Source organism: Dromiciops gliroides, chromosome 2 (assembly GCF_019393635.1).
Source record: "Dromiciops gliroides isolate mDroGli1 chromosome 2, mDroGli1.pri, whole genome shotgun sequence".
Taxonomy (NCBI): domain Eukaryota; kingdom Metazoa; phylum Chordata; class Mammalia; order Microbiotheria; family Microbiotheriidae; genus Dromiciops; species Dromiciops gliroides.
Window position 1 is genome coordinate 9,825,671 of NC_057862.1, and position 24,595 is coordinate 9,850,265.

At 45.9% G+C, this 24,595-nt stretch overlaps 2 protein-coding genes across 2 annotated transcripts in view; one reads left to right on the plus strand and one right to left on the minus strand.

Moving 5' to 3' along the window:
- The window catches only part of ADAM12 (ADAM metallopeptidase domain 12), a 364,014-nt gene extending 346,560 nt beyond the window's left edge, over positions 1-17,454 (plus strand). The window contains exons 22-23 of the mRNA XM_043988643.1: positions 5,746-5,876; positions 11,576-17,454. Of these exons, the coding sequence (XP_043844578.1) occupies positions 5,746-5,876; positions 11,576-11,636 (192 nt within the window). The 3' untranslated portion in view covers positions 11,637-17,454. The remainder of the gene's footprint in view (positions 1-5,745; positions 5,877-11,575) is intronic.
- A 1,932-nt stretch (positions 17,455-19,386) lies between these two features.
- FANK1 (fibronectin type III and ankyrin repeat domains 1) overlaps positions 19,387-24,595 on the minus strand; it is a 68,785-nt gene continuing 63,576 nt past the window's right edge. Inside the window, exons 7-11 of the mRNA XM_043988644.1 lie at positions 23,661-23,826; positions 21,055-21,198; positions 20,554-20,631; positions 20,422-20,466; positions 19,387-20,323 (exon numbers count right to left, since the gene is read on the minus strand). Coding sequence (XP_043844579.1) covers positions 20,255-20,323; positions 20,422-20,466; positions 20,554-20,631; positions 21,055-21,198; positions 23,661-23,826 — 502 coding nt within the window. The 3' untranslated portion in view covers positions 19,387-20,254. The remainder of the gene's footprint in view (positions 20,324-20,421; positions 20,467-20,553; positions 20,632-21,054; positions 21,199-23,660; positions 23,827-24,595) is intronic.

The window sequence follows — 24,595 nt, forward strand, 5'->3', positions numbered from 1 at the left end:
CAGTATCCCTAACAGATCATTGTAGAATCAAAATGGTGCCAGAAAGGCCCCTATAAGGCATCTGGCCCAACTCCCACATTTGACAGATGAGGAAACAGGCCCAAAGATGTTAAGTGACACACAAGGAGTGACAGGGCCTAGATTTGAACCCAGCTCTTCCTGGCCCATCTTGCCTCTGCTTATATTTCGTGCCATTGGGATGTGGTGCTGATGATTAAGGATAATATTTCCAGAGCTAATCCTTGGAAAATCCCTTCTAGTTATCCTGGTGAGTGGTGGCTGGCTACTACCCTGTGGTAATGATGATGTCAATGGGCACTTCTTCTATGAGAAAACCACAAGAACTAAAGGTCAGATGTCCCACCGAACATCAGGCACACAAAGCAGTGCAGTACAACAGTACAAGCCCAGAGACCTGGCTGCAAATCCAACAGAGTCACACTGCTTGTACCAGCTCTGCTTTCTCTTTTTTCCTAGTTTAGGAACAATTTCCTGAGCCTCAATTATTCCAGGACACTGCATGATGTTCCATCTACAGGGTCTGGGGCAGGAATTAGAGCACACTGTGACATCAAAGGGGAGGCCAAATGTCGCTCCTTGCACTCTGGGGCTGGAGGGCTTAGCTGTCTACACTGCCTTCCTTTTTTTTTTCATTTCATGGAGCAAAATGAATCACAAAAGTGTGAAGTTATCTGCAAGTTTCTCACCCATGGAAGCAAGAAGGTATCTTTTCCCTTCTCCTCCTTGGACCTAAGTCCATTCTTTACCTTTTGCCACATTCAATTTTGACTGTGTTATGGTGGACATCCTTCCATTGACCTTTCTCTCTTTTTTTTGGTAGGGCAATGTGGGTTAAGTGACTTGCCCAGGGTCACACAGCTAGACCCTTCTCTTTAAATATCCCCTGCAGCTCAGGACTTTGGGGAGTGTAGATTCTAGGGCTGTGAGGCATTAGTAAAAATACCTGGAAATAAGTTTTCTGAAAGTGACCTTGGGAATAATAATTATGGTGATGATGAGAGCTAACATTTCATATTGTGCTTTCAGGTTTGTAAATCTGATCTCATTTGATCATCACAACAGTGGTTATTTGCCCCATTTTACAAGGGAGGAAAGTAAGTCTAGGCAAAACTAGTGACTGCCAGTAAGTATTGGAGGCAGATGTCTTCCTGACTCCAAGTCCAGTGTTCTACTCACTACACCACCCTATCTCCCCAGATATGCAACTGATGAGAGCTAGAGTCTGGGTGACCCCTCCCACAGAGTTATTTACTCACTGTGAGGTCAGAAATCTCTCTTTGGTATGATGGATGGTGGGCATGAGCAGGCCACAACCCATTACAAATAAGGAAAAATATGATTAAAATGTCATCAGAGAAATCTATGATGGTGAGAGGGGGGTGGATATGGGTCAGTTAAGGGGTAAAAGAAAATGGCGGCCAAATAATAGTTCATATGCTCCTCTGGTAGCCATACAATGTGAAGAAAACTCAGGCAGGGCCCCAGCATGTTTGGTGGGCAAACCCTATGGTGAATGCATAGGAAGACACAGATAAGAGCTTCATGGATTGGTTGTGCCATGCACCATTGGAGGGGATGGTCACAAGAATGAAATCACAAAAGCATTGTGTTAGTGGAGAGACCAGCAAGAGCAAATAATCCAATGATGATGCATTCGGAAACGGCTGATGGTCTTGGCCTGTGCTTCCCTATGGCACTAACAGTCTTGATAACGCCCACGAGCCAGCAGGTGTCTGGTACTTGTTGTTATTCATATACCAGGAGCAGAAATATCAGTTAGAACACCTCTGGTCTTGATGGTCTAACAGCATCATAGACCAAGTCACTCATGTGACAAGAATATTGAGTGTATTTTGAACATCCATTACAGACAAAAGAAACAAAATCTCCCCAGGGAATTATAATTTATGAGAACACAATATTTCAGCAAAAGGCAATTCAGCATCTACAGTATTCAAAATGATGTCTCTTTTGTTTTCCATCTACATGAGGGAGATGGAAAGGGAGATAGAGAGAAGGGAGAGAGGGAGAAATAAAAGGAGAGAGTAGAAAGGGAGAAAAGGGGAAGGAAGGAAGGGAGGAGAGAGGGAAAGGAAGGAAAGGAGGGAGAAAGAAGGAAGGAAGGAAGGAAGGAAGGAAGGAAGGAAGGAAGGAAGGAAGGAAGGAAGGAAGGAAGGAAGGAAGGAAGGAAGGAAGGAAGGAAGGAAGGAAGGAAGGAAGGAAGGAAGGAGGGAGAGAATGAGGAAGGAATCAGCTAAAACTTACATGCTCCACATGTAATATGTCACATTCCAAGAAACTTAATACAGTTTGTGAATTACAGATTATGTTACTATTTTATTGTTTCTTGAAACAGAATACTTGAGGATATTTGGTATTTTCACTTAAAATCAGACTGCAACCATTTTCCTTGGCGGGATCCTTAACTGACCCATCAACAGCCACAGTATATTCCTCACACAGCCAAAGATACACCAAGTATTTCCAAGCGAACGCTTCCCTCGCCCCCTTGATGTGGCTGACTGCTTTGTGAATATTTGCAGTATCTCAGACATTCTCCTTTGATGCAATCTCTCCTCCTTGCAGAGATTGCTCCTGATAAGCAAGATCTATTTATTCCATTTTTTTAATCAGGAAGAAACTGATAAGAATGGAAAATTCCTTAAAATGATGGGCAGGACTGACCGCTACAGGATTATATTTAGCTTTAGGGATAAAAACACAAGTATATGACAAAGAAAATGGCCAATCCAATTTCTGTGGCTATTTCCCAAATGCCATGGAGCAGGAGGGGAGGCAGCATGGAGTGCAGGATGGGGTCAGTGCCATGGTTCTCTGACTATGCACTGATTTTTTCAATATAAATAATGGGAGTAATAGGAACCTATGTCCAGATTTCTATGAGGATTGATGCTTTACAGTGTCACAAGCCTGTTTCACATAAGCCTCACAAAACCTTGAGGAGCAGGAATGATGAGCCTTTGTTTTAAATCAAATGAGGAAACTGAGGTCCTGAGGGATTGGGATCCTTGTACACAGTTGCTAAATATCCAAAACAGGATTTACACTCTTGACTCTGTGTTTTGGCCCACACTATGCTCTGTGTATGTGAGCTGGGTTGGGGAGGACGGCGAAGAAGAGGAGAAAGAGAAAAAGAGAGAGGAGGAGGAAGAGGAGGAAGAGGGGAAAGAAAAAAGAAAAAGAATGGGCCATGAGGAGCTTTGAGTGTGAAGTCAAAAGATCCACCTTCAATTCCTTGTTCTGCCAATTGCCCTGACCTTGAATATGTCACTTCAACTTCTGAGACCTCAGTTTCCTCATCTTTAAAATGAGGGGATGAACCCACTCTTAGCCTGTGATTTTTCAGGTAAAAGTTGAAATCAGAGACTGTTCAGATTCTAGAACTTATCTGGGTCCAACATCTATTTATCCACTGTCCCCAAACCCCAGCAATGACACCAAATTGGGTAGAATTCATCAGAAGACATCAGAGCAGCAAAAAGAGACATTTACTTAGAGTAAGATACACTATATGTAACAAGATAAGAACAAGCAATGAATACTCCCACCACCCATTTCTCAAATTTTCTGGAGACATTCATGGGGAAACCTCTTAGTTTCCCCTTCTTGAGTTACCTAAACACCATCAGCTAGAAAGCTAGATAGTAAAACAAGTTTGCATCTCTCTCTCGCTCTCTCTCGCTCTCTCTCGCTCTCTCTCTCTCTCTCTCTCTCTCTCTCTCTCTCTCATTCTCTCTCTCTCTCTCGCTCTCACTCTCTCTCTCGCTCTCTCTCTCTCTCTTGCTCTCTCTCGCTCGCTCTCTCTCTCGCTCTCTCTCTCGCTCTCTCGTTCTCTCTCTCTCTCTCTTGCTCGCTCTCTCTCTCGCTCGCTCTCTCGCTCTCTCACTCGCTCTCGCTCTCGCTCTCTCGCTCTCTCTCGCTCTTGCGCTCTCTCGCTCTCTCTCTCGCTCTCGCTCTCTTGCTCTCAATTCGCTCTCGCTCTCTCTCGCTCTCGTTCACTCTCGCTCTCGCTCTCGCTCTCTCTGTCTTGTTCTGTCTGTCTGTCTGTCTCTATCTCTGTCTCCTCTTTGTTTCTCTGTATCTGTCTCTATCTCTGTCTCTGTCTCTGTCTCTCTCTGACTCTCTTTATCTGTCTGTGTCTCTGTCTCTCTCTGGCTCTCTGTCTCTATGTCTCTGTCTCTCTGTTTCTGTCTCTGTCTGTCTCTCTGTATCTGTCTGTCTCAGTCTCTGTGTCTCTCTCTGTCTCTGTCTGTCTGTCTCTGTCTCTATCTCTGTCTCTGTTTCCCTCTATCTCTGTCTCTGTTTCTCTCTGTCTGTCTCTATCTCTGTCTCTGTTTCTCTCTCTCTATCTGCCTCTATCTCTGTCTCTGTCTGTTTCTCTCTGTCTCTTTGTTTCTCTGTCTTTCTGTATCTGTCTGTGTCTATGTCTCTCTGTCTGTCTCTGGCTCTGGCTCTGTCTGGCTCTGTCTCTCTCTGTTTCTCTCTGTCTCTGTCTCTGTCTGTCTCTCTATGTCTCTGTCTCTTTGTCTCTCTGTCTCTCTGTATGTCTGTCTCTATCTGTCTCTGTCTCTGTCTCTCTCTCTGGCTCTGTCTCTCTGTTTCTGTCTCTGTCTCACTCTGTTTCTGTCTCTTTGTCTCTGTATCTGGCTCTGTTTCTGTCTCTTTGTCTCTCTCTGTCTCTGTCTCTCTGTTTCTGTCTCTCCTTTTCCTCCCTCCCTTCCTCCCTCCCTCCCTCTGCTTCTGTATTGGCAGCTTGTCTGGCACTGACTCCCACAGGAAGCCCAGGGGTGAGAGGCCTCAGCACCAGGGCTGTAAAGCCCTGAAGTGATGCCAACATGACTCCTGAGGGTGGGAGCCACGGCTGTGGGGCTTCTGGCAGCTGGAAGAGGGCACCCCCCCCAGTTAGTCACAACAAGCAGAGGTAGCTGCAGGGCAGCTTGCTGGCTCCATGTCCATTTGTTACTCTCCCCCCATCTTCCCTCATCTAGTCTCTCAGGAGAGTTTGCCCCCAGCTTCCCCCCAGGTGCATCACAAATGGTTCCAGCTAAGCAAGCAGAGGCTGACTCAGTCCCTTCCTCTCCTGTTGTGCCCTCTAAAGGCTTCTTGGGGATGTGGTTCCGAAGGAAAATATGTCCCTGGGACCTGAAAGAAAAAGGCAAACAACCTCTGAGAGCATCTGAACGCCAACATGGAGGTGTGGCGAGTCTTGACTTACAGGATTTAGAGTTGCATAATATTGTTAGGAATTTTGAATTTTAAGGTAATGTTGGAACAGTTAAAATGAAGAACATGGGGGGCAGCTACGTGGTGCAGTGGATAATGCACCGGCCCTGGATTCAGGAGGACCTGAGTTCAAATCCGGCCTCAGACACTTGACACTGGCTAGCTGTGTGACCCTGGGCAAGTCACTTAACCCTCATTGCCCCACAAAAAAAAAGAAAAGAAAAGAAAATTAATACCATGATCCCTACAGAACAGTTAGGGAGCCTAGCAGGTAGGGGTAGAGAGTATTAGCTCCAAAGGGCTCTTCCTTCACATTAAGCCTCTTTACAATATGATTCAGTAAATTGGGAGACAAAATGTACAATGATGATAAACTCATTGTTTCCTTTCCAGAGCTCCCCACAAATTCCTAACAACTCTTGCCCTTCCAATTGTTCATGGAGGTTACTGGATAATGTGATTATGTGATGTTTGTTGCAGGGAATGCATAAGCCAAGCCCTCCCCAGAAACCTTTGCCTGCAGACCCTCTGAGCAAAATCACGCGGCTTAATGAAGCCTCCAGAAAAGTGCCTGGGCAGCAGGAAGCCGGCCATCGCATCATACCTATGAGGTTGGTTCTGCCCATCAACTCGATCCTTTCTTTCTCAGTCATCTCACCAAACTGGTACTCTTCAAATCAAGCTTGTCTGTCCTGTGCCAGTAACTCAATGGGAAAGTTATAACATAGACACTGAGTTATTGGCTATTTATTATTCATGAGCTTCCAAGATTTCAAAGATCAGTAGTAAAAAAAACAAGCACAGGGGCAGCTAGGTGGCACAGTGGATAGAGCACCAGCCCTGGAGTCAGGATGACCTGAGTTCAAATCTGGCCTCAGACACTTGACATTTACTAGCTGTGTGACCCTGGGCAAGTCACTTAACCCCAATTGCCTCACCAAAAAACAAATAAACAAACAAACAAAAAAGCACAAATTACATTTGCCTGGTTGGTAGGTACAAAGCACTTTACATCCATTCTCTCGTTTCATCCTCCAAACATCCCTGAGGTAGTAAATGCAATTAAAATAACATTATACCCATTTTCAGGTGAGGAAACTGACACTCAAAAAAGTCAAGTGAATTGCCTATGTCCATGTGGCTAATAAGTGGTGGATCCAAAATGTTCACCAACCTGACCCCAGAAGGCACAGCTAGAAACAAGATAGAAGTGACCAGGAGGCCAGGTTTGGCTTGACCTCAGGAAGATCTTTCAAGCAGTTAGAGATGTTCACAAGTGGCATGGACAGAGGTGGGGAGGTTTTCAGGGATACTGTAGAGTGGGAGACATTCTTGTCTGGGCCCAAGCTGCACTGGATGGTCACAGAGGTCCTTTCCATACTGAATGTCTCCCTCTTGGGCCAAGGCCCTCACCACATTATCTTTGCTCAAAGTGCAGGATCATTGGAGATAGAGAGGTGCAGACACGCCTATGTCCAGCCTCTTCACAGACAAATAACTGCCCTATGCCCATTGTCACAAACCTGGCAACATATGTAAATGATGCCAAATGTGAAAATCGGCACATGGTTTGGTAGGATTGAGGCTGTGAATACAAATGGGAAATCCACAGCAGGGACATTATGACTGTAACGATTGGAGTGATGCCACCTGCCGGAGAGCTACTGTAGAAAAGCTCCGCCATGAGGAGAAGGCGTCTGAGGGCAAGCCATGCGGTTTTCCTTGGCGTCAGGAAGTGATGTTTCCTAGTGGGTACTGTCTATAAAAGGGAATAGAAATATCCCCCCTCTCCCAACCATGCCTTTTCAGAGAAATACAGCCAGGGAATGAGGCTTGGTTTCGAACTCAGGCCCATTTCCTGGCTGTACACCACATGGGAGAGTTGGTCCTGCCCCCTCCTCTCGGGACCCCACCCCCTCTCCTTCCTCTGTCGCCACCTCCTACTCCTCCCATGGCCAAGCCCCTCGATCCTAAGGGAGGAGGCTTGCTCTCTCGTTTTCTTTTTGGAGGACCTCAGGGGGGAGAGGAGAGCTGGAGACATTGGCTCCCTGAGATAGACAGCTGAATCTTAGACCTCTTTCTCTCTCTTCACCAAATTCTTATTCTCCTTAATAAATGCTTAAAAGTATAAACTCTTGCTAAAGTTTATAATTTATTGGCAACCCTTCATTAGATATTTTAGACAGAGTAGCTAGAATTTTAGCCCCTTACATGCTTATCCAGGACACTGAACCTTGTTCCCATCAACTGGTCAGTGAGAGAAGTGATCATTTAATAAACTGGTGAAAAAAAGTTGGTAATGTTTGGAACCTGTCTATAAAGCTGACTTACAGAAACAACCTTAAATATAGACAAAGCTTCCTTCTAAAAAGGAAACACCTAGCCTCGATAGTCTACAACTATCAAGGTGGTTCATTGGATAGAGTGCCAGGCCTGGAATCAGGAAGACCTGAGTTCAAATCCAGCCTCAGATACTTGCTAGCTGTGTGGCCCTGGGCAGTTCCTTACCCTTAGTTTCCTCACCTGTAAAATGGGAATAATAATCGCACCTACCTTGCAGGATTGTTGTGAGGATCCAATGAGATCAGATTTGTGAAGTGCTTGGCATAGCGCCTAGCCCAGAGTAGGCACCTAATAATGTTTGTTTCCTTCCGTCCATTATTTTTACAACAGTTTTCCAAAGAGGGAGAGGAAAACATGTTGAAAAATCAGAGGTGGACCAACTCCACTCCAGCAAGGTCACACGCAGAGCTGAGATCCTCTCTTGGCAGGGAGCTCACCACACATTTGCAGCTTTTCAAGTTCATCACAGCCAGGAGGTGACAGGGTTGGCAAGGACCTTGGATCCAGTCATTCATCACCACTAAAGGCAACAGAAGAAACTGCAGTGGCCCCATTCCATTTCTGAGGAAGAATTCTTGGCCAGGCAAACCGCTAGCCAGACATATCAAACAGAGAAGATAAAGATAAGGAAGTCTGAGCACTCACAGGGATGGTGTAAATCTTAACTGTGTGGGAACTCAGGAAAATGGCTTAGAACCTAGATTATTCACATTGTGGCTTCTATGTATGGAGAAAAGGATTTTTTTTCTACTTGCAGCAGAATGAGCAAAATTGCTACTTTAAATGGAGAGATCAGATGGGAAGACAGTTGTGTAAGAAGTTATTGAGTGAAGGAAGCGAGAATGTGCAGATGGTCCCAGTCCCTGTTCCACTGGGGAAGGCGGGTAGTGATGTGATGGGGACGTGATGGGGATGGGGGAGATCACTTAGCAATCAAGGCAGGGAAGGAAGTACAGGGACAATGAATTGCTGCCCACAGAGCTCAGACACCTCCTTCACCTGGGCCCCATCCCTGTAAATATAAGACCAGCCTTGCCCAAAAAGTCTTCCTTGGCCCTGGCTTACCTTGTCTCCTACCATCTTCCTTCAGCTTTGTGATGCTGCCACTCCCACCCTGCTGATAACAAAAGCTGACATTTCTATTCCATGGTCACCTTGGCAAAGTCCTTTATTCACATTATTTCACGTAATGACCTTGGGACATAGCTGGCATTATCCCCATTTCACAAATGAGGGAACGGAAGCAAAGAGAGGGTAAGAGACTTGCCCAAGGACACATAGCCTGGAAATGGTTGAGGCAAGACGAAAACTCAGGTCCTCCTAACTGCAAGTCAACATTCTAGATTGCTGTAGGGACTGGTAGCCCCATTTCACAAAAAAACATACTGAGGCTCAAAAAGGTTAATTACTTGCTCATGGCCAGACAGCTCTCTAAGCTATGTCATCACTGTGTACCTCCCCTTCATCAAATGGCCTTAGCTGCTCTTCTGAGGAGACTGGAGCCATCTGAGCAGCCATACAACACTGGGGATTTAAAAGATGTGGATGGTTTTAATAGGTGACAAAATCAGCTTAAGTCAAGTGTAATATGGCACCCAGAAAACTCAAGAAATCTGTGGCAGCTCAATGGAGGGGAGCCAGCCCATAGGTTGTGTATTAGATTCAATTCTACATTTCAGAATACAGGTCAACTGGAGGGTATGGAGTGAAGGCAGCCACCGTATGAGGAGACTACAGGGATCATATAGGAAGGGCAAGCCTATCAAAGCAAAGACTCTTTGAGTGACTCTCCTAAAACTGCTCCTCAGATGAACTTCTCTTTCTATTAATGACTCTACCCTTCATTGCCCAGACCCCAGTCATCAGTGTTCTCTTTTTTTTTTGTGGGGCCATGGGGGTTAAGTGACTTTCCCAGGGTCACACAGCTAGTAAGTGTCAAGTGTCTGGGGCCAGATTTGAACTCAGGTCCTCCTGAATCTAGGGCCAGTGCTTTATCCGTCAGTGCTCTCTTTGGTGAGGAAGGCAAGATAGGAGCCAAAGAGACACAGAGAGTTTGGGCTTCACCCTCGGTAGCAAGCCCAGATCTTCCAATATGGTGTTCTTTCCATTATGTCCCTGTATTTGTCCTCATGTCTCAGATCTGCAATTCCATCAGTAGAGGGAGTTCTGGGTGAGAGTCTACCTACACACATGGGCACCTACACTGCAACCAGTTACCTGGGACTGTGAGAGGCTCAGAAACTTACCTGAGGTCGAAAAGCCAATGGGTGGTACTTGGACCTTGGTCTTCCTATTGCTTTGGTTGGCTCTCTGGTCACTAAGCTCTGTGACCTCTCACATAGTAGCCTTCTAAGAAAGATGAGTTGAGTTGACCTGTCATAAATTTAACAACAGAATATTCTCCTCAACTGTCAACTGTGAATAAATTTGGGGCTTAGAAGAAAAAAAGAATGGATTGGTCAGAGGAGAGAAATTTGACAGTCTGAGAGCTTGGAGGATTTTCCTTTAAGTCATTTGACAATAACAACAACAAATATTTGGGGAATGTCCAACTCTAGCCACATATTCTGGATCTAAGCATCTGTTAGAGAAGGGGTAAGACAAGCAGTGAGATGACTCATTGGATAGAATCTGGGCACTCAGGAAGAGCTGGGTGCACATCCTGCTTCAGACACTGTGTGACCTAGGGCAACGTTACTTACCCTCTGATTGCCTCAGTTTCCTCAACTGTAAAAATGGGGGCAATAATAGCACCTATATTCCAGGGTTATCATGGAGATCAAATGAGATGATTGTGAAGCGCTCCGCACAGTGCCCAGGACATGTTGTTCAATCATTTCAGTGTGTCTGACTCTTCATGACCCCATTGGGTTTTGGGGTTTTTTTGGCAAAGATTCTGGATGGATTGGCCATTTCCTTCTGCAGTTCATTTTACAGATGAGGAAACGGAGGCAAACAAGGTTAAATGACTTGCCCAGGGCCACACAGCTAATAAGTGTCTAAGGCCAGATTGGAACTCAGGTCTTCCTGATTCCAGGTCTTGCATTCAGTGTGTCCCCTAGCTGTCTGCCTGGAACCTAGTAGGTGTGATATAAATGCTTTATTAATGTTGTTGTTGCTGCTGCTGTTGTTTTTGTTAGGCAAGAGGCCCCCAAGTAGAATTGGGGAACTCACCCAACATCCCTATTTATTGTCTCAGATAAATAGGTGTTTATGGTCTTGTCCCAAATGTCTCCTCAGATCAAAGATAGGCTGGAAGGCTGCAGAGGTCACAGGTTAAAAAGGCATAGTCAAGGGGTAGCATGTCTCCCGCTTCTCAGGGGCAGACCCCAGTTTGAATCCCAGCTCTGCCTCCTGAAAGCTGTGTGACCTTGGGCAAGTCCCATAACACGGCATCTCTTTTGAGCAAATCACTTTGGACACGCTATAGAAATGCAGGCAATGATTATTGAGAATGATAATAATCATCACTGTTCTGAGCCTCAGTTCCCTTATCTAAAAAGTGGGGAGTTTGGGCTGGATGGCCTTGAAGGTCCCTTTCAGCTCTAAATCTGAGCCTTAATCACTTTCTATTCTTTTTTCGAGGCAATGAGGGTTAAGTGACTTGCCCAGGGTCACACAACTAGTAAGTGTCGAGTGTCTGAGGCCAGATTTGAACTGAGGTCCTCCTGAATCCAGAGTCGGTGTTTTATCCACTGCGCCCCCTAGCTGCCTCCTTAATCACTTTCTAAATCACTTCCCGTCTAGCCCCAAGTCTACCCAATCCTCTGGTGCCTCGGAAGCTCTGATGAGCACTACAAGCGAGAGCTCCAGTGCCCATGGCAGGCACTCCCAACGGAAGGGAGGGGCTGGGCCAGAGCAGCAGCTGCTTGCTCACTACCTGGTCTTGCAGGAGCTGGAGCTCTCCAAACCCCGAGAAATTGACCACCTGCGATTGACCTCTCTGTCCTTTTTGTTTCTGGTCCAGACCTGCCCCTCAGCATCCGCCACAAGTGCCCAGACCCTCCTACGCCACCTGCATGAAATGAGAGGAAGACGGGCCCCTGGTCCAACAGTGAAGACAGAGTTTGCACTATCTTGAAGCTCCACTCGGAGTGCCTTCTTTGTATCAATCCTTCGAATGTTGAATGTTGGAAACACCATTGTTCCTAAGGACTCTGAGCTCCTGCCTTCAGTACTATGCTGTGCTATGGTGCTCTGGGGACCTGCTCAGGTACTTGTAAATTATTAATTTATGATGAATATTTATTACAGTGCCGTGCACTGTAGTAGATATTTTTTTACCATCTCTAAGTTTTCCTTGGAAGGAAATCTTCTTGTTGTTTTTAATATTTCAGTGAACTTGAAACATTCCGCTTTGTGGGATTCTAGGCCAAGGGTTAGCTTTTTTTTTTTTTTAATCTCTGCTTTACTGCAGGAGTGGTGCTAATGGATAAACAACCAGCTTATCCATCATGTTCATTAGGACAGCCAATCATGTGTGAGTTCCCAAGTGTGAGCCTCCCATTAGGCAGGGGATGTGAGAGTTCCATCTCTAGCCAAAGGAACAGCGTCTATCTCGAGTCATCACATTTATTATCTTTGAACGTCCCTTCTGCCCTTAGATGCAGTCTAGCGTCAGCCTCCACCAGTGCTGGTGAGGAGTAAATTGACATATCTGTTCTAAAGTAGCTGTTCTCCCTCCATTGGCACAAGCACGGAAGGGTCTGGTTTCAATTCAGGAATAATTAATCAGATTGGAAATAATCTCAAGCTCCGGTAGGGATGGAGGTAGGACAACACTTGAGAAAGGTAAAGGCACAGAAGTGACCAGCCAGGAGATAAACGAGGAGTGCCTTCAACAGAAGTACCTGGGGAACCCCTGGCAACTTCGGAAGCTTCCTGGACAGGTCACGAGCCCCGCCTGAGAGGAGCCTGCAGATCCACTATGTGGCCAATAGGTTCATCTGTACCAAGTCACTCTTGATGCTCTTAGTGGTGGAGACTTGAAAGCTGAGATTCAGGTGCTATTTGGACTGAGAAAGGCCACGTGTCTCTGCAAGTTACAGTAGTTTGGGCAAGACAGTTACTGAGCAGGTACTGTAAATAGGGGCTAACCAGATCACCTCATTGGTCACTCAACTGTAATGCGGTCATTCTGGATTCATGTGCACGAACCCGCCTTTCCCTGGGACCAGAATTCTTTTCATATGTGAACCAGTAACTCCACATATACGATCAATCTCTAGAGAAATTCCTTTTTTGCGGCAGCATCCAGGCTTACTGAAAACTGCTTCCTTGTACTGCTTGCATCCGTTCTGAGGAAATGGAGTCATGTATCCATTAGCGTCTCCATGCTTATCTCCAGCGTCTGAGATACATTCTTTCACTTATCACTTTTCTTTGTACAATGTGACTCTGGGGTTTTTTTGGAGCCGTCTCAGCCTCCCAGACGCGACAGCAGGGATCTGAAAAGGAATCTTTAAGGTTCTACGACACGAGGTTTCTTATGCATTCTCAGCATCTTCCTACCTTTTGAGCATCACAGGTGGTGAGGAAGAAATCGATTTATGCCCTGAAGAGGCATAAAGCCCAGACCCGGCCACATAGCCCTCAGTTTACCCTCCAGTCCACAGGGAGAACTTTGAAAGACATCTTTGTTGAGACCCCATTATGCCCTCTGGTGCCCTCTAGTGGAGTCATCTGAGACTGCAGTTTTCTCCTCCTTTGCAACTGACGAGATCCATAATTCATTTTAAGAGCGCCAAGACAAAGACGGTTCCCTCTCATTTCAAAGGCTTTTCTGGGCCTTGAAGCAGGAAAATAAACTGTCCAGGGGCCATTTCTGGGCTTTTCTCTCCAGAAGATAGAGTTGTATCTACCTTTCCTCCTGCTCACCATGGTATCCAGGCAGCATGAGTTCATGTTTGTGTATTGACCAAACAAATGCCCATCCCCCTCACTCAATAAAGCAGTTAGAGGACCCCCCCCTCGAGTCTGTCCCCCCTTTTAAAGAGTGCCTCCGTTCATAACACGATGACCAGATTCTTTCTGTTCATTCTGAAGACATGTCGGAAAATGTTATTGATGTGATATTTCTAGTAAACTTGGAGAATCGCTTTAGCTGTTCTTTACCTATGTAGTAGATTTGGCAATTATGCTGAAACACAAGCAGGTGCCACTGACAATGTTTACAAAATGTTTGGGGTGCATTGAATATTCTTTGTGGAGCCCCTCAGTCCCTCCTAGTGCTGGTGAGAGGATGCCCACTCAGAACTCCCTCCTTCTAGCTATACTATCTGGGATCGTAGTTATTCAATTTAGGCAAATCATAATTTTTTAAAAATACTGAAGCTGTGATCTTACTTCCCATCATTATTTGGGACTGCCAACGACATCCATATTTACATATTTCTGATTACTGATATGAGCCACTCCACTGAGGTCTATATTTAAATGGAAAGCTTCACTACAGGGAAGCAGGAATTATTATGAAAGAAGCACTACTAGAAGTACTGTATTTATCCAAGTAAGGCATTTTATGCAGACCTTTCATTTCAATAGGATTTCTTGCCAATTCCCATGTCAGGGTATGGTTGGATATTGGAGGAGAGAGGAAGGCAAAAGGAGAGAGCTTGCTTGAACCTCGTTGATGACATAAGCAGAATTACAAAACAGTAATCAGATTGTGTCCAAAGTGGTTGGATTGTTATCATTAACTTACTGAGGTATGAGCAAAAAACTGACTCCCACCACTGTCACCACCACTACCCTGGAATCTTAAGCCTTTTCAGAGGAATCACCATGTCATTTTGAGTTGTATTTCAGGGGTGAAAAATTTCTCTGTTCTAACTAGTGAAGTCTCGGCCTCTCATAGTGGGAGGTCTGCAGCTTGTTTTTCAAGCATTTACTTTAGAATTTACCATTTAATTTTGTAAATCCATTTGTTTTCCTGACATATGGAATCAGGCCTGATGTAACAAAGAGGCACAACACACAACATTTTCCATTGTCAAAATATGTCAGCGGGGGAGGCTCTGCTACCCAGTCTGAACCTCTTCAGCTCACACATGTGCAGTGACATCACAGCAACCACAAGAGCAACAAATTAAACTACAAGAGAAGAGCAGCTCAGGCAATTCTCAGAGGGGACATTTTTATGCCTCTTTAACTTTATTAGGAATTTTCAGTCTAAAACTACAGACCATTCTTCTGGAAAGCTGGCCACCTTTCCCACCCTCTCTGTGCACCAGGGCCAGACTGCTGAACTGGGTCAATGAACGCTTCCGAATGCAGTATTTCCATGAGAGCTAAGGCCTGCTGCCGGGATGCCCTGAACACCTGGTCTGAAAACTCAGCTTTCAGTGAATGTTGCCTAAGCCACTGGAAGTGTTGGAGACTTATGTAAAGGAATGGCCTTTGGCTGGGCCTTTCAAACACAGTTCAATCTTCTTAAAAAATCTTTCCACTTTTTATTTATAACTTATTTAACTTCCATGGGCTTCCCATAGGGCCACTCCTGGGCAAAAGTGTGGAGTGGCTCCCACTTCCCCTTTTAGAGTCTTATTTCCTCTCTCCACCCAGCTTTACCCCCTTCCTTCTGGGACCTCCAAGACCTTCTTCACTTACATCAGAACTTACCTGACTTTATATCAATGTTTCAGGGCCCTTGACCTCTGATTATAGTCATTCTGGATAATAATAATATAACCTATATTTATATAGTCTGTGTGGCAGGCACTGTGCTAAGAGCTTTACAATCACTATTTCATTTGATCCTCACAACAACCCTGGGAGGGAGGTGCTATTATTATCCCCATTCTACAGATGAGGAAACTGGTGGTGATATGTGCAGGGTCACATGACTAGTAAGTGTCTGAGACTAGACTTCAACTCAGGTGGAACTGATTACAAGCCCAGTGCTCTATCCACTCCTCTTCCTTGCTACTCCTAGGCTGACATTATCATCTTAGCAAATAAACATGAAAGTTAACGAGGACTTTGGTGTTTGTCACCTTCAGCCAGAGGAGTGGCACTCTGGTGGGCATTCCAGGCACTGGGACAATTTGATGGAACAACCAGCTGCCTGCCCCTTTCCCCATGACTGGCTATCTCCCCTTCTGAAGGGGCCAGCTCATAAGACCTCAGTCATCCATGAAGGGCAACCACTGAATAAAACTTCACACAAGGGAGTTGCTGAAACTCAGCTGCTCACCTTGACCTGTCTCAGTCTTGAAAACCTACTTCCAATGTTTTCAGGTATCTCATGTGCTTAGAGGACTCCTCCCAAACTGAACAGGTCAGCCAAACTGGCAATGCCTGCCAGCTGTTATCATTTCACAGATAATCTCGATTCCCTGGCTTTGATGTTCGTCCCTCTGGATTCATCTGTGAGGTTCATTCGTGCAGGTCCAAAAGCAGAGAGTTTTCCAAGGACTTTGGCAAATAGGCTGCTCTAGCAAAGCTCTTCCTGGAAAGACATCAGAGCCCACCAGGCAGCTCCTTGTCGCCTGCCTGCATTTCCGGAGGGTCCTTGAAAGAACCAAGTCGAGAGCCAGACTCTCAAATCTTTCATTTTCCCTGCCTTTGCACTATGCGTGTGTCGGCTTCAAAGTCCAATGTTGTTCTCCGATGAGACTAGAAATAGGTGCTAGCATTGATGAGGGCCAGAGTCTGAGAAAGATAGGAGACTCTGCCTCTTCCTATCCATTCATTGTCACTGAGATGTTTCCCGGCAGCAGCCTCGTTCCCTGCAGAGAGGGCTACAGACTCTTTCCTAAATTGTTCATAAGAGAGTCATTTGACTTCACTCCTATTAGTCTGAAAGTTCAATTTCACTGCATCTAACACAAACTGAAGTGTTCCTTTCTGCATTTTGGGAAGAGCGATAGAAAGAGATGTTTACAAGCTCCTAAGGACTTCTTTCCTATCTATCTGCACTTAGCATTTTCAGCCAGAAACATACCCACAGGGACAGTATCTGTTAAGAGTCAGAGGGTGGGGCAGCTAGGTGGCACAGTGGATATAGAGCACCGGCCCTGGATTCAGGAGGACCTGAGTTCAAATCCGACCTCAGACACTTGACACTTACTAGCCGTGTGACCCTGGGCAAGTCACTTAACCCCAACTGCCTCAGCAAAAAAAAAAAAAAAAAAAAAGAGTCAGAGGGTGTCAGCCATGCAGCATGAGAACAGACTCATCAGTCAGTGGTGGGGAAAACAACCACCAAACCCCCTAAATCAGTCCCTCAACCTGACTTGGGATGCCCCACAAAACAGCCTCCTGTCCCACATCACTGTAAACAACTCTCGTTAACAGACTTTCTCCGGGGCCTCCTTTTTCCAAGGCCCACAATTCTTCCCAGGTCTAACTAAGCCAGTGCAGAACAACAAATGGGTATGGGATAATTTTTTTTTTTATGAAGTGAAGCATGTGAGTGCCCGCTGGCTGACAGTCATGATGTGGTTGGCAATCCTGGGAAGGCTTTTGTCAAGCACTTGAAGGCTTTGAGGTAACACGGATGGTAACACAAGGCACAGCACAGGTATAGGCTCTGCACCTTCTGTTAGGTGAGCTGGCTATGGAGGGAAAAGGAAGGGGACCGGGACAAAAATTCTATTGTTTTCAGATGGTGTCCGTGTTGGGATGGTCTCTCCAAGAGGCCTTCCTGCTGTCAGGCTGCATCCATTTATAAAGCTTCTGTTTGCTAGACTTTCTCACAAACTTTCTTATGTTACAGTTGGTGTTACTATTGTACGCATTCTTTGTATTAAGGTGCTACAGGTGAATACAACCTGATGTTTCCATAGAAAAGCAGTCGTTGTTAAGAATACTATATCCAATAAACCGTGAACATGTAGGTACAAATTTGTCTCTGTCGTTGCTGATGATGTCCCCAAGATACAGGGGCAGGGGTGGGGCAGAAAGAACAAAGTGAAGACACACGTCAAGCATGCAACCCATTGGGCCCTAGTGAGACCGAGCCAAGGCATCCAATCTAAACCAACCCCCCCTGCAATTGTGAAACCCCGACTGTGTGCTAGACCCTATACCCCAAACGATCACGCAAGCATTTTGCTCCTTTGGAACACTAGGATGGGATTCACAAGAGCATGTTCCTTGAGCCAATGGAAGCTGCTTCACCCATTTTTAGATTGATCCTGTCCACTCACCTTGGGATAGAAGCCAGGGATGAAAACATGTATGGGATGTTTGACTCAGCAACAAAACCGGAAACTGGTGTTTTCTGGTAGATTGAAACAAAGTGCAGGGACAGCGTCCTTGTGCTGCAAAAGCAAGAAGACGCTATTCCATTGGTCAGAACGGCAGGGGAGGGGGAGCTGTTGTAAATGGGATGTTTGTTTCTGGCTGTCGATTGTTCAGCTTTTTCTTGACCCCCCCCCAACATCTTTGGAAAGGAGCTAAGAGAATAAGGTAAGGGGGGTGGCTAGCGGACAGAATTCATGGAGGAAATGGAAGAGTCCATTCAGGGCAACATTAAGAAATATTCTGCCCCTGAGGCCCTGGGAAGAGGTACAAGGGCATACGGGGTTAAACATAGAGCCAGGAAGACCTGGGTTCAAATCATGCCTCGGCTTCAGGGTTGGATTTGATGACCTCTGAGGTTCCTTCTTATAATTCTACTAAAACTGGCAAAAACTGGCTTTTGTGCACACATTTCTAAAATTTAAAAAGTTATATTAACTCACATTTCTACAGGACTTTAAAGTTTACAAAGTGCCTCATATTTGTTTTATCCTTTGATCCTCACAACACCCCTAGTGAGGTAAGCTTTATTATCATCCCCTTGGGTTTGGGGTGAGGGCGGGAAAGTGGCACTACATCCTGGGCCATCTCCAGTCATCCCGATATATCTTGCCACTGGACCCAGATGGCTCTGGAGGAGAGAGTGAGGCTGGTGACCTTGCACAGCCCTTTCTCATTTAAATCCAATTCAGTGCGAGTCATGACATCACCCTGATGTCATATTCTTCTTCGAGAATGAAGAACAAATGACAACACCATCAACCCCTTTTTACAGATGAGGAAACTGCAGTACCAAGAGTTGAAGTGGTCTGCCCAGTGTCTGGTGCAGAATTCGCACACAAGTCTTCCAGACCCAAAGTCCAGCTTCCCTTCCATCTGTGGCACTTCTCATTATCCTGATTAAATAAAGGAAGGCACACTGAAGACTCCATTTGGTTCTTACAAGTGAAACTAACTTTGGATTATCGGACTCCTGTTATTACAATACATATCAAAGGTTTGGGGTTTTCCAATGGGGGAAAAACCTCAGGCAATTTACCCAGCCATATAGTCAATCTCATTGGCACCTTTTGTCTCTGTCATCATATTAGAAGCCATCAGAGCTGGGAGTTGTTGGTGGCTTTTGTCAAAAATGAAATCACAACTGTACCTGGGACCTGGAAAGGAAATAAAGTTAGAGTCAATAATCACTATGGAGGACAGAAAAAGGCCTCCAGAAGGCACTGAGAGAGTAGGGATGTGCGTACACGCTCTTTTAATTTTGAAAAAGATCTTACTTGAAGCTGTCAATCATCTTGAAAATCACTGATGAATCGCCTCTCTCAGTTCCTTATAAAAGCATGTAGAACACACCAATAACTACAGCAAGGTACCAGAGGGCTGGTCTCCGTAGGTGACCTGTGAGTCCAGAGGCTGTTGGCCCAAGTGGGATCCAAAATCAAACGGAGGTTTCTCCAAATCAGTCATGCTGAGTGGTGTTCTTCTTTGCCCCTGCCCTTAGCCCACATTACGGATCTCTTCATTGATCTTTGCCCTGCTGAGAAAATCCCACCCCTTCTGACTGCCAGCCTCCAGGGTTGGTCAGCTTCATCAGTTTCTGTCCAAATGCAAAAAGTACCTTGCCAGCTAGTAACATTTTGTACTGATTCTAAAATGTTACTGCTCACTTCAGTACTCTCTCTGCTGTTTGGCTACTTGGGCTGGCTCCTAGTACTCACTCCATCCAGGATACAGTTCCATTTACCTCTGCCCTGAAATGAACTCTGGGAATTTTAAATGATTTCCACTGACCCAAGACACCTCCCATCCCAAGCGTGCCAGCCTGTTGGACCAAACCAACAGAGAGGCAAATGCCTCTCCCCTCCCTGCCCACTGCCAAAGAGAAGCAGCAGCACTTGAGATGTGGTGCAAGACAGGGATTGTCATGGGAGGCCCTGGGCCAGCCCCTTGAGTGGGCATGGCTGAAATGAGAAGTCAGGAGCTGGGGAAGAGTCTTAATGGAAAACACATGGAGGAGAGAATTACAGAGGTTGTCCAGCAGCACCAGGGACACGCTGAGGAACAAATGAATGTGTTCTCACCTATCTCTGGGGCCAAGACATCAGCTTTCCCATCTATCTCCAAAAGGGCAAAGCCAAGAAAACATCCCCACAGCTGACCATACAAGGAAGGCACCGCATACATGTGCACACACATGCACACAAACACACACACATGTGTAGCTAAAAAGATGTATTTGAACATGGGAAGAGTTGTATGTTCCAAAAAGTCACCGAGAATCTACAGCTAAATAAGCAGTTGGTAGCACAACCTTCCTTCCCAGCCAAAGGGCTTGTCGAAAGCCCAGTGTTCATGGTTTCATGTCCTTCATGCGGAGGTCTTGAGAAAAGCAGCTCAAGACTCAGCTCAAAAAAGAGGCCTTCTTCAGGCTGAGAGTTCTCTTCCGGTCTTCTAATAAGGTGATCACATTCTAGATAAGGAAACAGAGCAGGGAGTGAAGACCAGGGACTCTAGAAATGGGCAAGAAGCACAAGGAGCCGCCCCAAGAGGTAAAAAGCCATCCCTGACCTGTCTGTCAAACACTCGGGCCATCTCCAGTACACCTTTGCCAAACTGAAAGAGAAAGCAAGGACGATTTCTTTTCCTCTCTCAGTAAAATCACTGAGAAAAAAAATGGGGAGTGCTGTGATATCTTTGTACCTCATTCGTAACACTTGGATCTGCTCCATTTTCAAGAAGTAATTGAACCAATTCTTCATGATTATTTAATACGGCCACCTGGAAAAGAATGGGGGGGGGAGGGGAGCTGAGCTACTGTGGCCTCCCAGCCAGATTCTGGAAGGACCCTGGACAGCACTTGAGTCCAGCCCAGGGCCAACACTTACATGCACACCCTGCCTCTGCCCCCTCGCCCCCCATACACCCCTTCTTCAAGAGTGTTCACCTTCCCAACTGGAAAAGATGCACATTGTATTAAAATGAAATCAGAGACTCTGGGCCTGACCAGGAAACCTTGTTTGGGGCCTTATAATGATTTGGGTAAAGAGTCTCTTGTTTTTGATAACAGCTCTTATGAGAAGGAAGGCCTGCCATAGCCCCAGCCTGATGGCCTCCCGGAGCTGGCAAGAATGTTCCAGTTCTAGAGCAACCTTTGACCTTTACTGCAGAGACACGGGGAGGCCCTGGGCCAGAGAATGGTACCATTAAGGGAGTCTTCCCATCTTTATCTTTCACGTTCACGTCTGCTCCAGCTTCAATCAAGAGGGAAGCCACCTCTTTGTTTCCTGATACTGCAGATACTCTCATCAGTGGCGTCCATCCCGAACCAGTGTCTAAAACGTCTATCTGGAACCCAGAGAGGAATTTCGCTTAGCCTTTTTTAAAGTCATCATCATTTAAATAAAAGCGTAAGTGATATTGACTCCAGCAGCTGCCTGCTAATTTAGATAAAAGACTTTCTGGACTCATTAAGACAATGGAGATTTGAAACCATGCCCAGAAAAATCAAGAGGATACCCTAATCCAATGTATTCGAATTCATCTAGAGCAAGGCCCCAGACTCAGATCAAGACAATATGAGAATCAGAAGACCCCCAGGGGGGCAGCTCGATGGCGCAGTGGATGGAGCACCGGCCCTGGAGTCAGGAGGACCTGAGTTCAAATCCGGCCTCAGACACTTAACACTTACTAGCTGTGTGACCCTGGGCAAGTCACTTAACCCCAATTGCCTCACTAAAAAAAAAAGACCCCCAGGGCAGCTCCTCACTGAGCTCTTCAACTGAATACCCTTTCAGTGACTGGGTTGGCAACAGAAAGCCCAACCACCCATATGGCCACTTAAACAATGAACTCCTTCCTCCTCACTGGAAAAGTCCTTGGGGCCCCCAGACTAGTATGACCTGCCAGGGCCCCCAAACCTTGTGTCCCAAGGTCAGCCTATCGAGCCCTCTGTTCTGGCTCCTTCTCCATAGAACATACCATGCACTGCAAGCCTGTCCAGTGGCAAAGAGAACATTTCCCTTGTAATCTCTGCTCCACATGTTTACATTTTCCATCAACTTAGCAAAGGAACAATATTTTTCACAAACAGGAAACCTAAAGACTGCTTCCTCCCTTAAAAATATTACTTTCCGAAAGAGCAGAATAAAAGCACATGAGTAATAAGCTCTCTGAAATAAGTGAGGCTGGCCCTTGAACAGCATGCACCTGACCCATCCCTAGGATGCACATTGACTGGAGATAAAGGCAGACAGACAGAGGAGAGACAGAGACAGAGAGACAGAGAGAAATGAAAAAGAGTTTTTCCAACCACTGTGAACCACTATGTCTTACGGGGTTATGATCTGTGTGGGCAGAGGATATATCCACACTGATTAAGTTCTGATTACAGATCCTTAAAGCATTGCCACAAGCAGTTTGCAAGAACCAGTGAGAATTTTACCTTTTAGCAACTGCAACAGCATGTAATAGATATTCTGGTTAAATGCAAAGTTGCATTTAACGATACGTTTTATCAATGTTTAATCACAACATAGTCTCAGAACGTGTCCTTGTCTCGAATCACCTTAACCTTAGGAATGAGGCACCAGACTCACAGATTACATGATATTTGAAGCACTGACCTACTTTAAAGCAAGTCCCTTCAAAGACAAGAGCATTCATTCAATAAGTTTATATGCATTAAGCTTTTACCGTGTACAGAGTACAGCCCCTACACACCTGGGGCCTCTAAGCTAAATGACTGTGAACTCACTAAAGTAAACTAAAAAGCTTCAATCACTAGAATTCACGATCCCCACCACAACCTTGCCAAGTGGCCAGTGACCCAACATTAAGCTTAAGGAGCAATTCACATTGGGGCTCATTTTTCCTATTACTGGGCTTAGCAGGCCAGCCCCAAGTTACTTCTATTTGGTCTATCCATCGTTCTGCTCTTACTTGAAAGTTTATTGTCACACTATGGGAGAAAATATTTACTACAAATAAAACATGTTGACTTTGAAGACCAAAGATGATTTGATCTTTTTTTATCATTTAACCTTTGTTATGATTCAATCCTTTAACAGTTCATGATAATTCCCAACATTCTAGAGGTTAAGCATTGCTAACAAATGCTCTGTATCCTCATCTTCGACCACCGAGTCACACCACCCAGATTTCTCCCAGGTCCCACAACTTGAAAGTGAGATGGATCATGGAGAGAATTTAGCGGCAAAATCGCAGACAAGTCCAAATATGAAACTGAGAAGCCAACGTGCCCTGAACAATCTACCAGCCTTTTTAGAAGGCATGACTTTTCTTAAGCCGAGTTTATTTTCTAGACTATCTATCCATTTACTTTCTCAGCCCCTGACAGTGTCTGGCAGTCTCAATTAAGGGAGAATCATGCCCATCAATCCTTATCTCCATGGCTTGAAATTTTTCATTTAACTTCCTTATGGTCTTGAAGTAAAGTCTTCAAAGCTATCAGAGGTAACTAAGATTGATCAAAGTCTCTCCACCCATCTCCTAATAACTGTGGACAGCTGACTAAGCAGTTCCACTCAAAGTAATGCCTTCTGTAGCATGGTCTCAAAAGCAGATAAGTGTGCAGGGACTCAGGTGGGAGATCCTCAGAAGGACCACAATACTAGGCGATTTTCAAAGCCCGATATTGTGCTCAAAGATGGGAGAATCGCCCAAGCAAATCTAGAGCAAAGCCAATCGAATTTACCAAAGCAACTCAATTAGCTACAAGCATAAGCCTCTCTGGTCCAGTCCCCAGGGACGTTTTTCCCCACATGGAATGTGCTCATGAAAACCCATACCTTGCATCCATCCTTGATCATCCATTCAATGATGTTAGAGTGGCCTCCATCCGCAGCCCAGTGCAAGGCTGTGCAGCCTCCCAGGTCTCGGGCCTCCCAAGAGGCTCCATGTGCTCTGAGGTATTTAACGACATCTAGGTGTCCAGCATAACAGGCAAGCATCAGACTACAACAAAACGGGCATGGGTCTTGGTGATGGCTTGGCCACTAAGAGTCATCCTGACCACAAACCCACATATAATCTGACTTAGCTTTACCCCTGGGTATTCATGGAGGATGCCCACATGCAAGCTACGAAGCAAGCTGTTGGAGTGGGAGCTGATGACGACCACAAGAGAAGCCCTGATGAAACCGCCCCAACTCTGCTGAGCCAGAGAAAACTGGGTCAGACTACTCAGGTAAGTTTCTGAAGTCTTTAGACCCTCAAGAGGCTGTCAGAAAGTTCCTCTTCAGGAGCAGCGAAGTGGCGCAGTGGATAGAGCACTGGCCCTGGATTCAGGAGGACCGGGAGTTCAAATCCCGCCTCGGACCGTGACACTCACTAGCTGGGCAAGTCACTTAACCCCAATTGCCTCACCAAAAAAAAAAATGTTTATTACAAGACAAAAAAGAGAGAGAGACTGGGGCCAAGAAGAGGCTCTCTCTCTCCAGACAGCAGGATCAGCCGGAGGGAAGATGCTGAGGTGAGAGGGTGGGGCTGTGTCTAGGCTGGATTGGCCTGGACGACTGAGGCTCAGAAGAAGAGTGGAGGCGGGGCGTGAGGGCCAGGGAGTTCAGGCTCAAGGGGGCAGGTGGGCCTGGCTGGAGGCTTGCTTTATTTCAGAAGGGAAATGGCTCCCCCGGAGCCGGGCTGTGGGGCATCTGTCCGTCTGAGATGTGGGGGAAGGGCAGTGACAGCCTCTGGCTCAGCTCAGTGGCCCCCCTGCCCTCCTCCA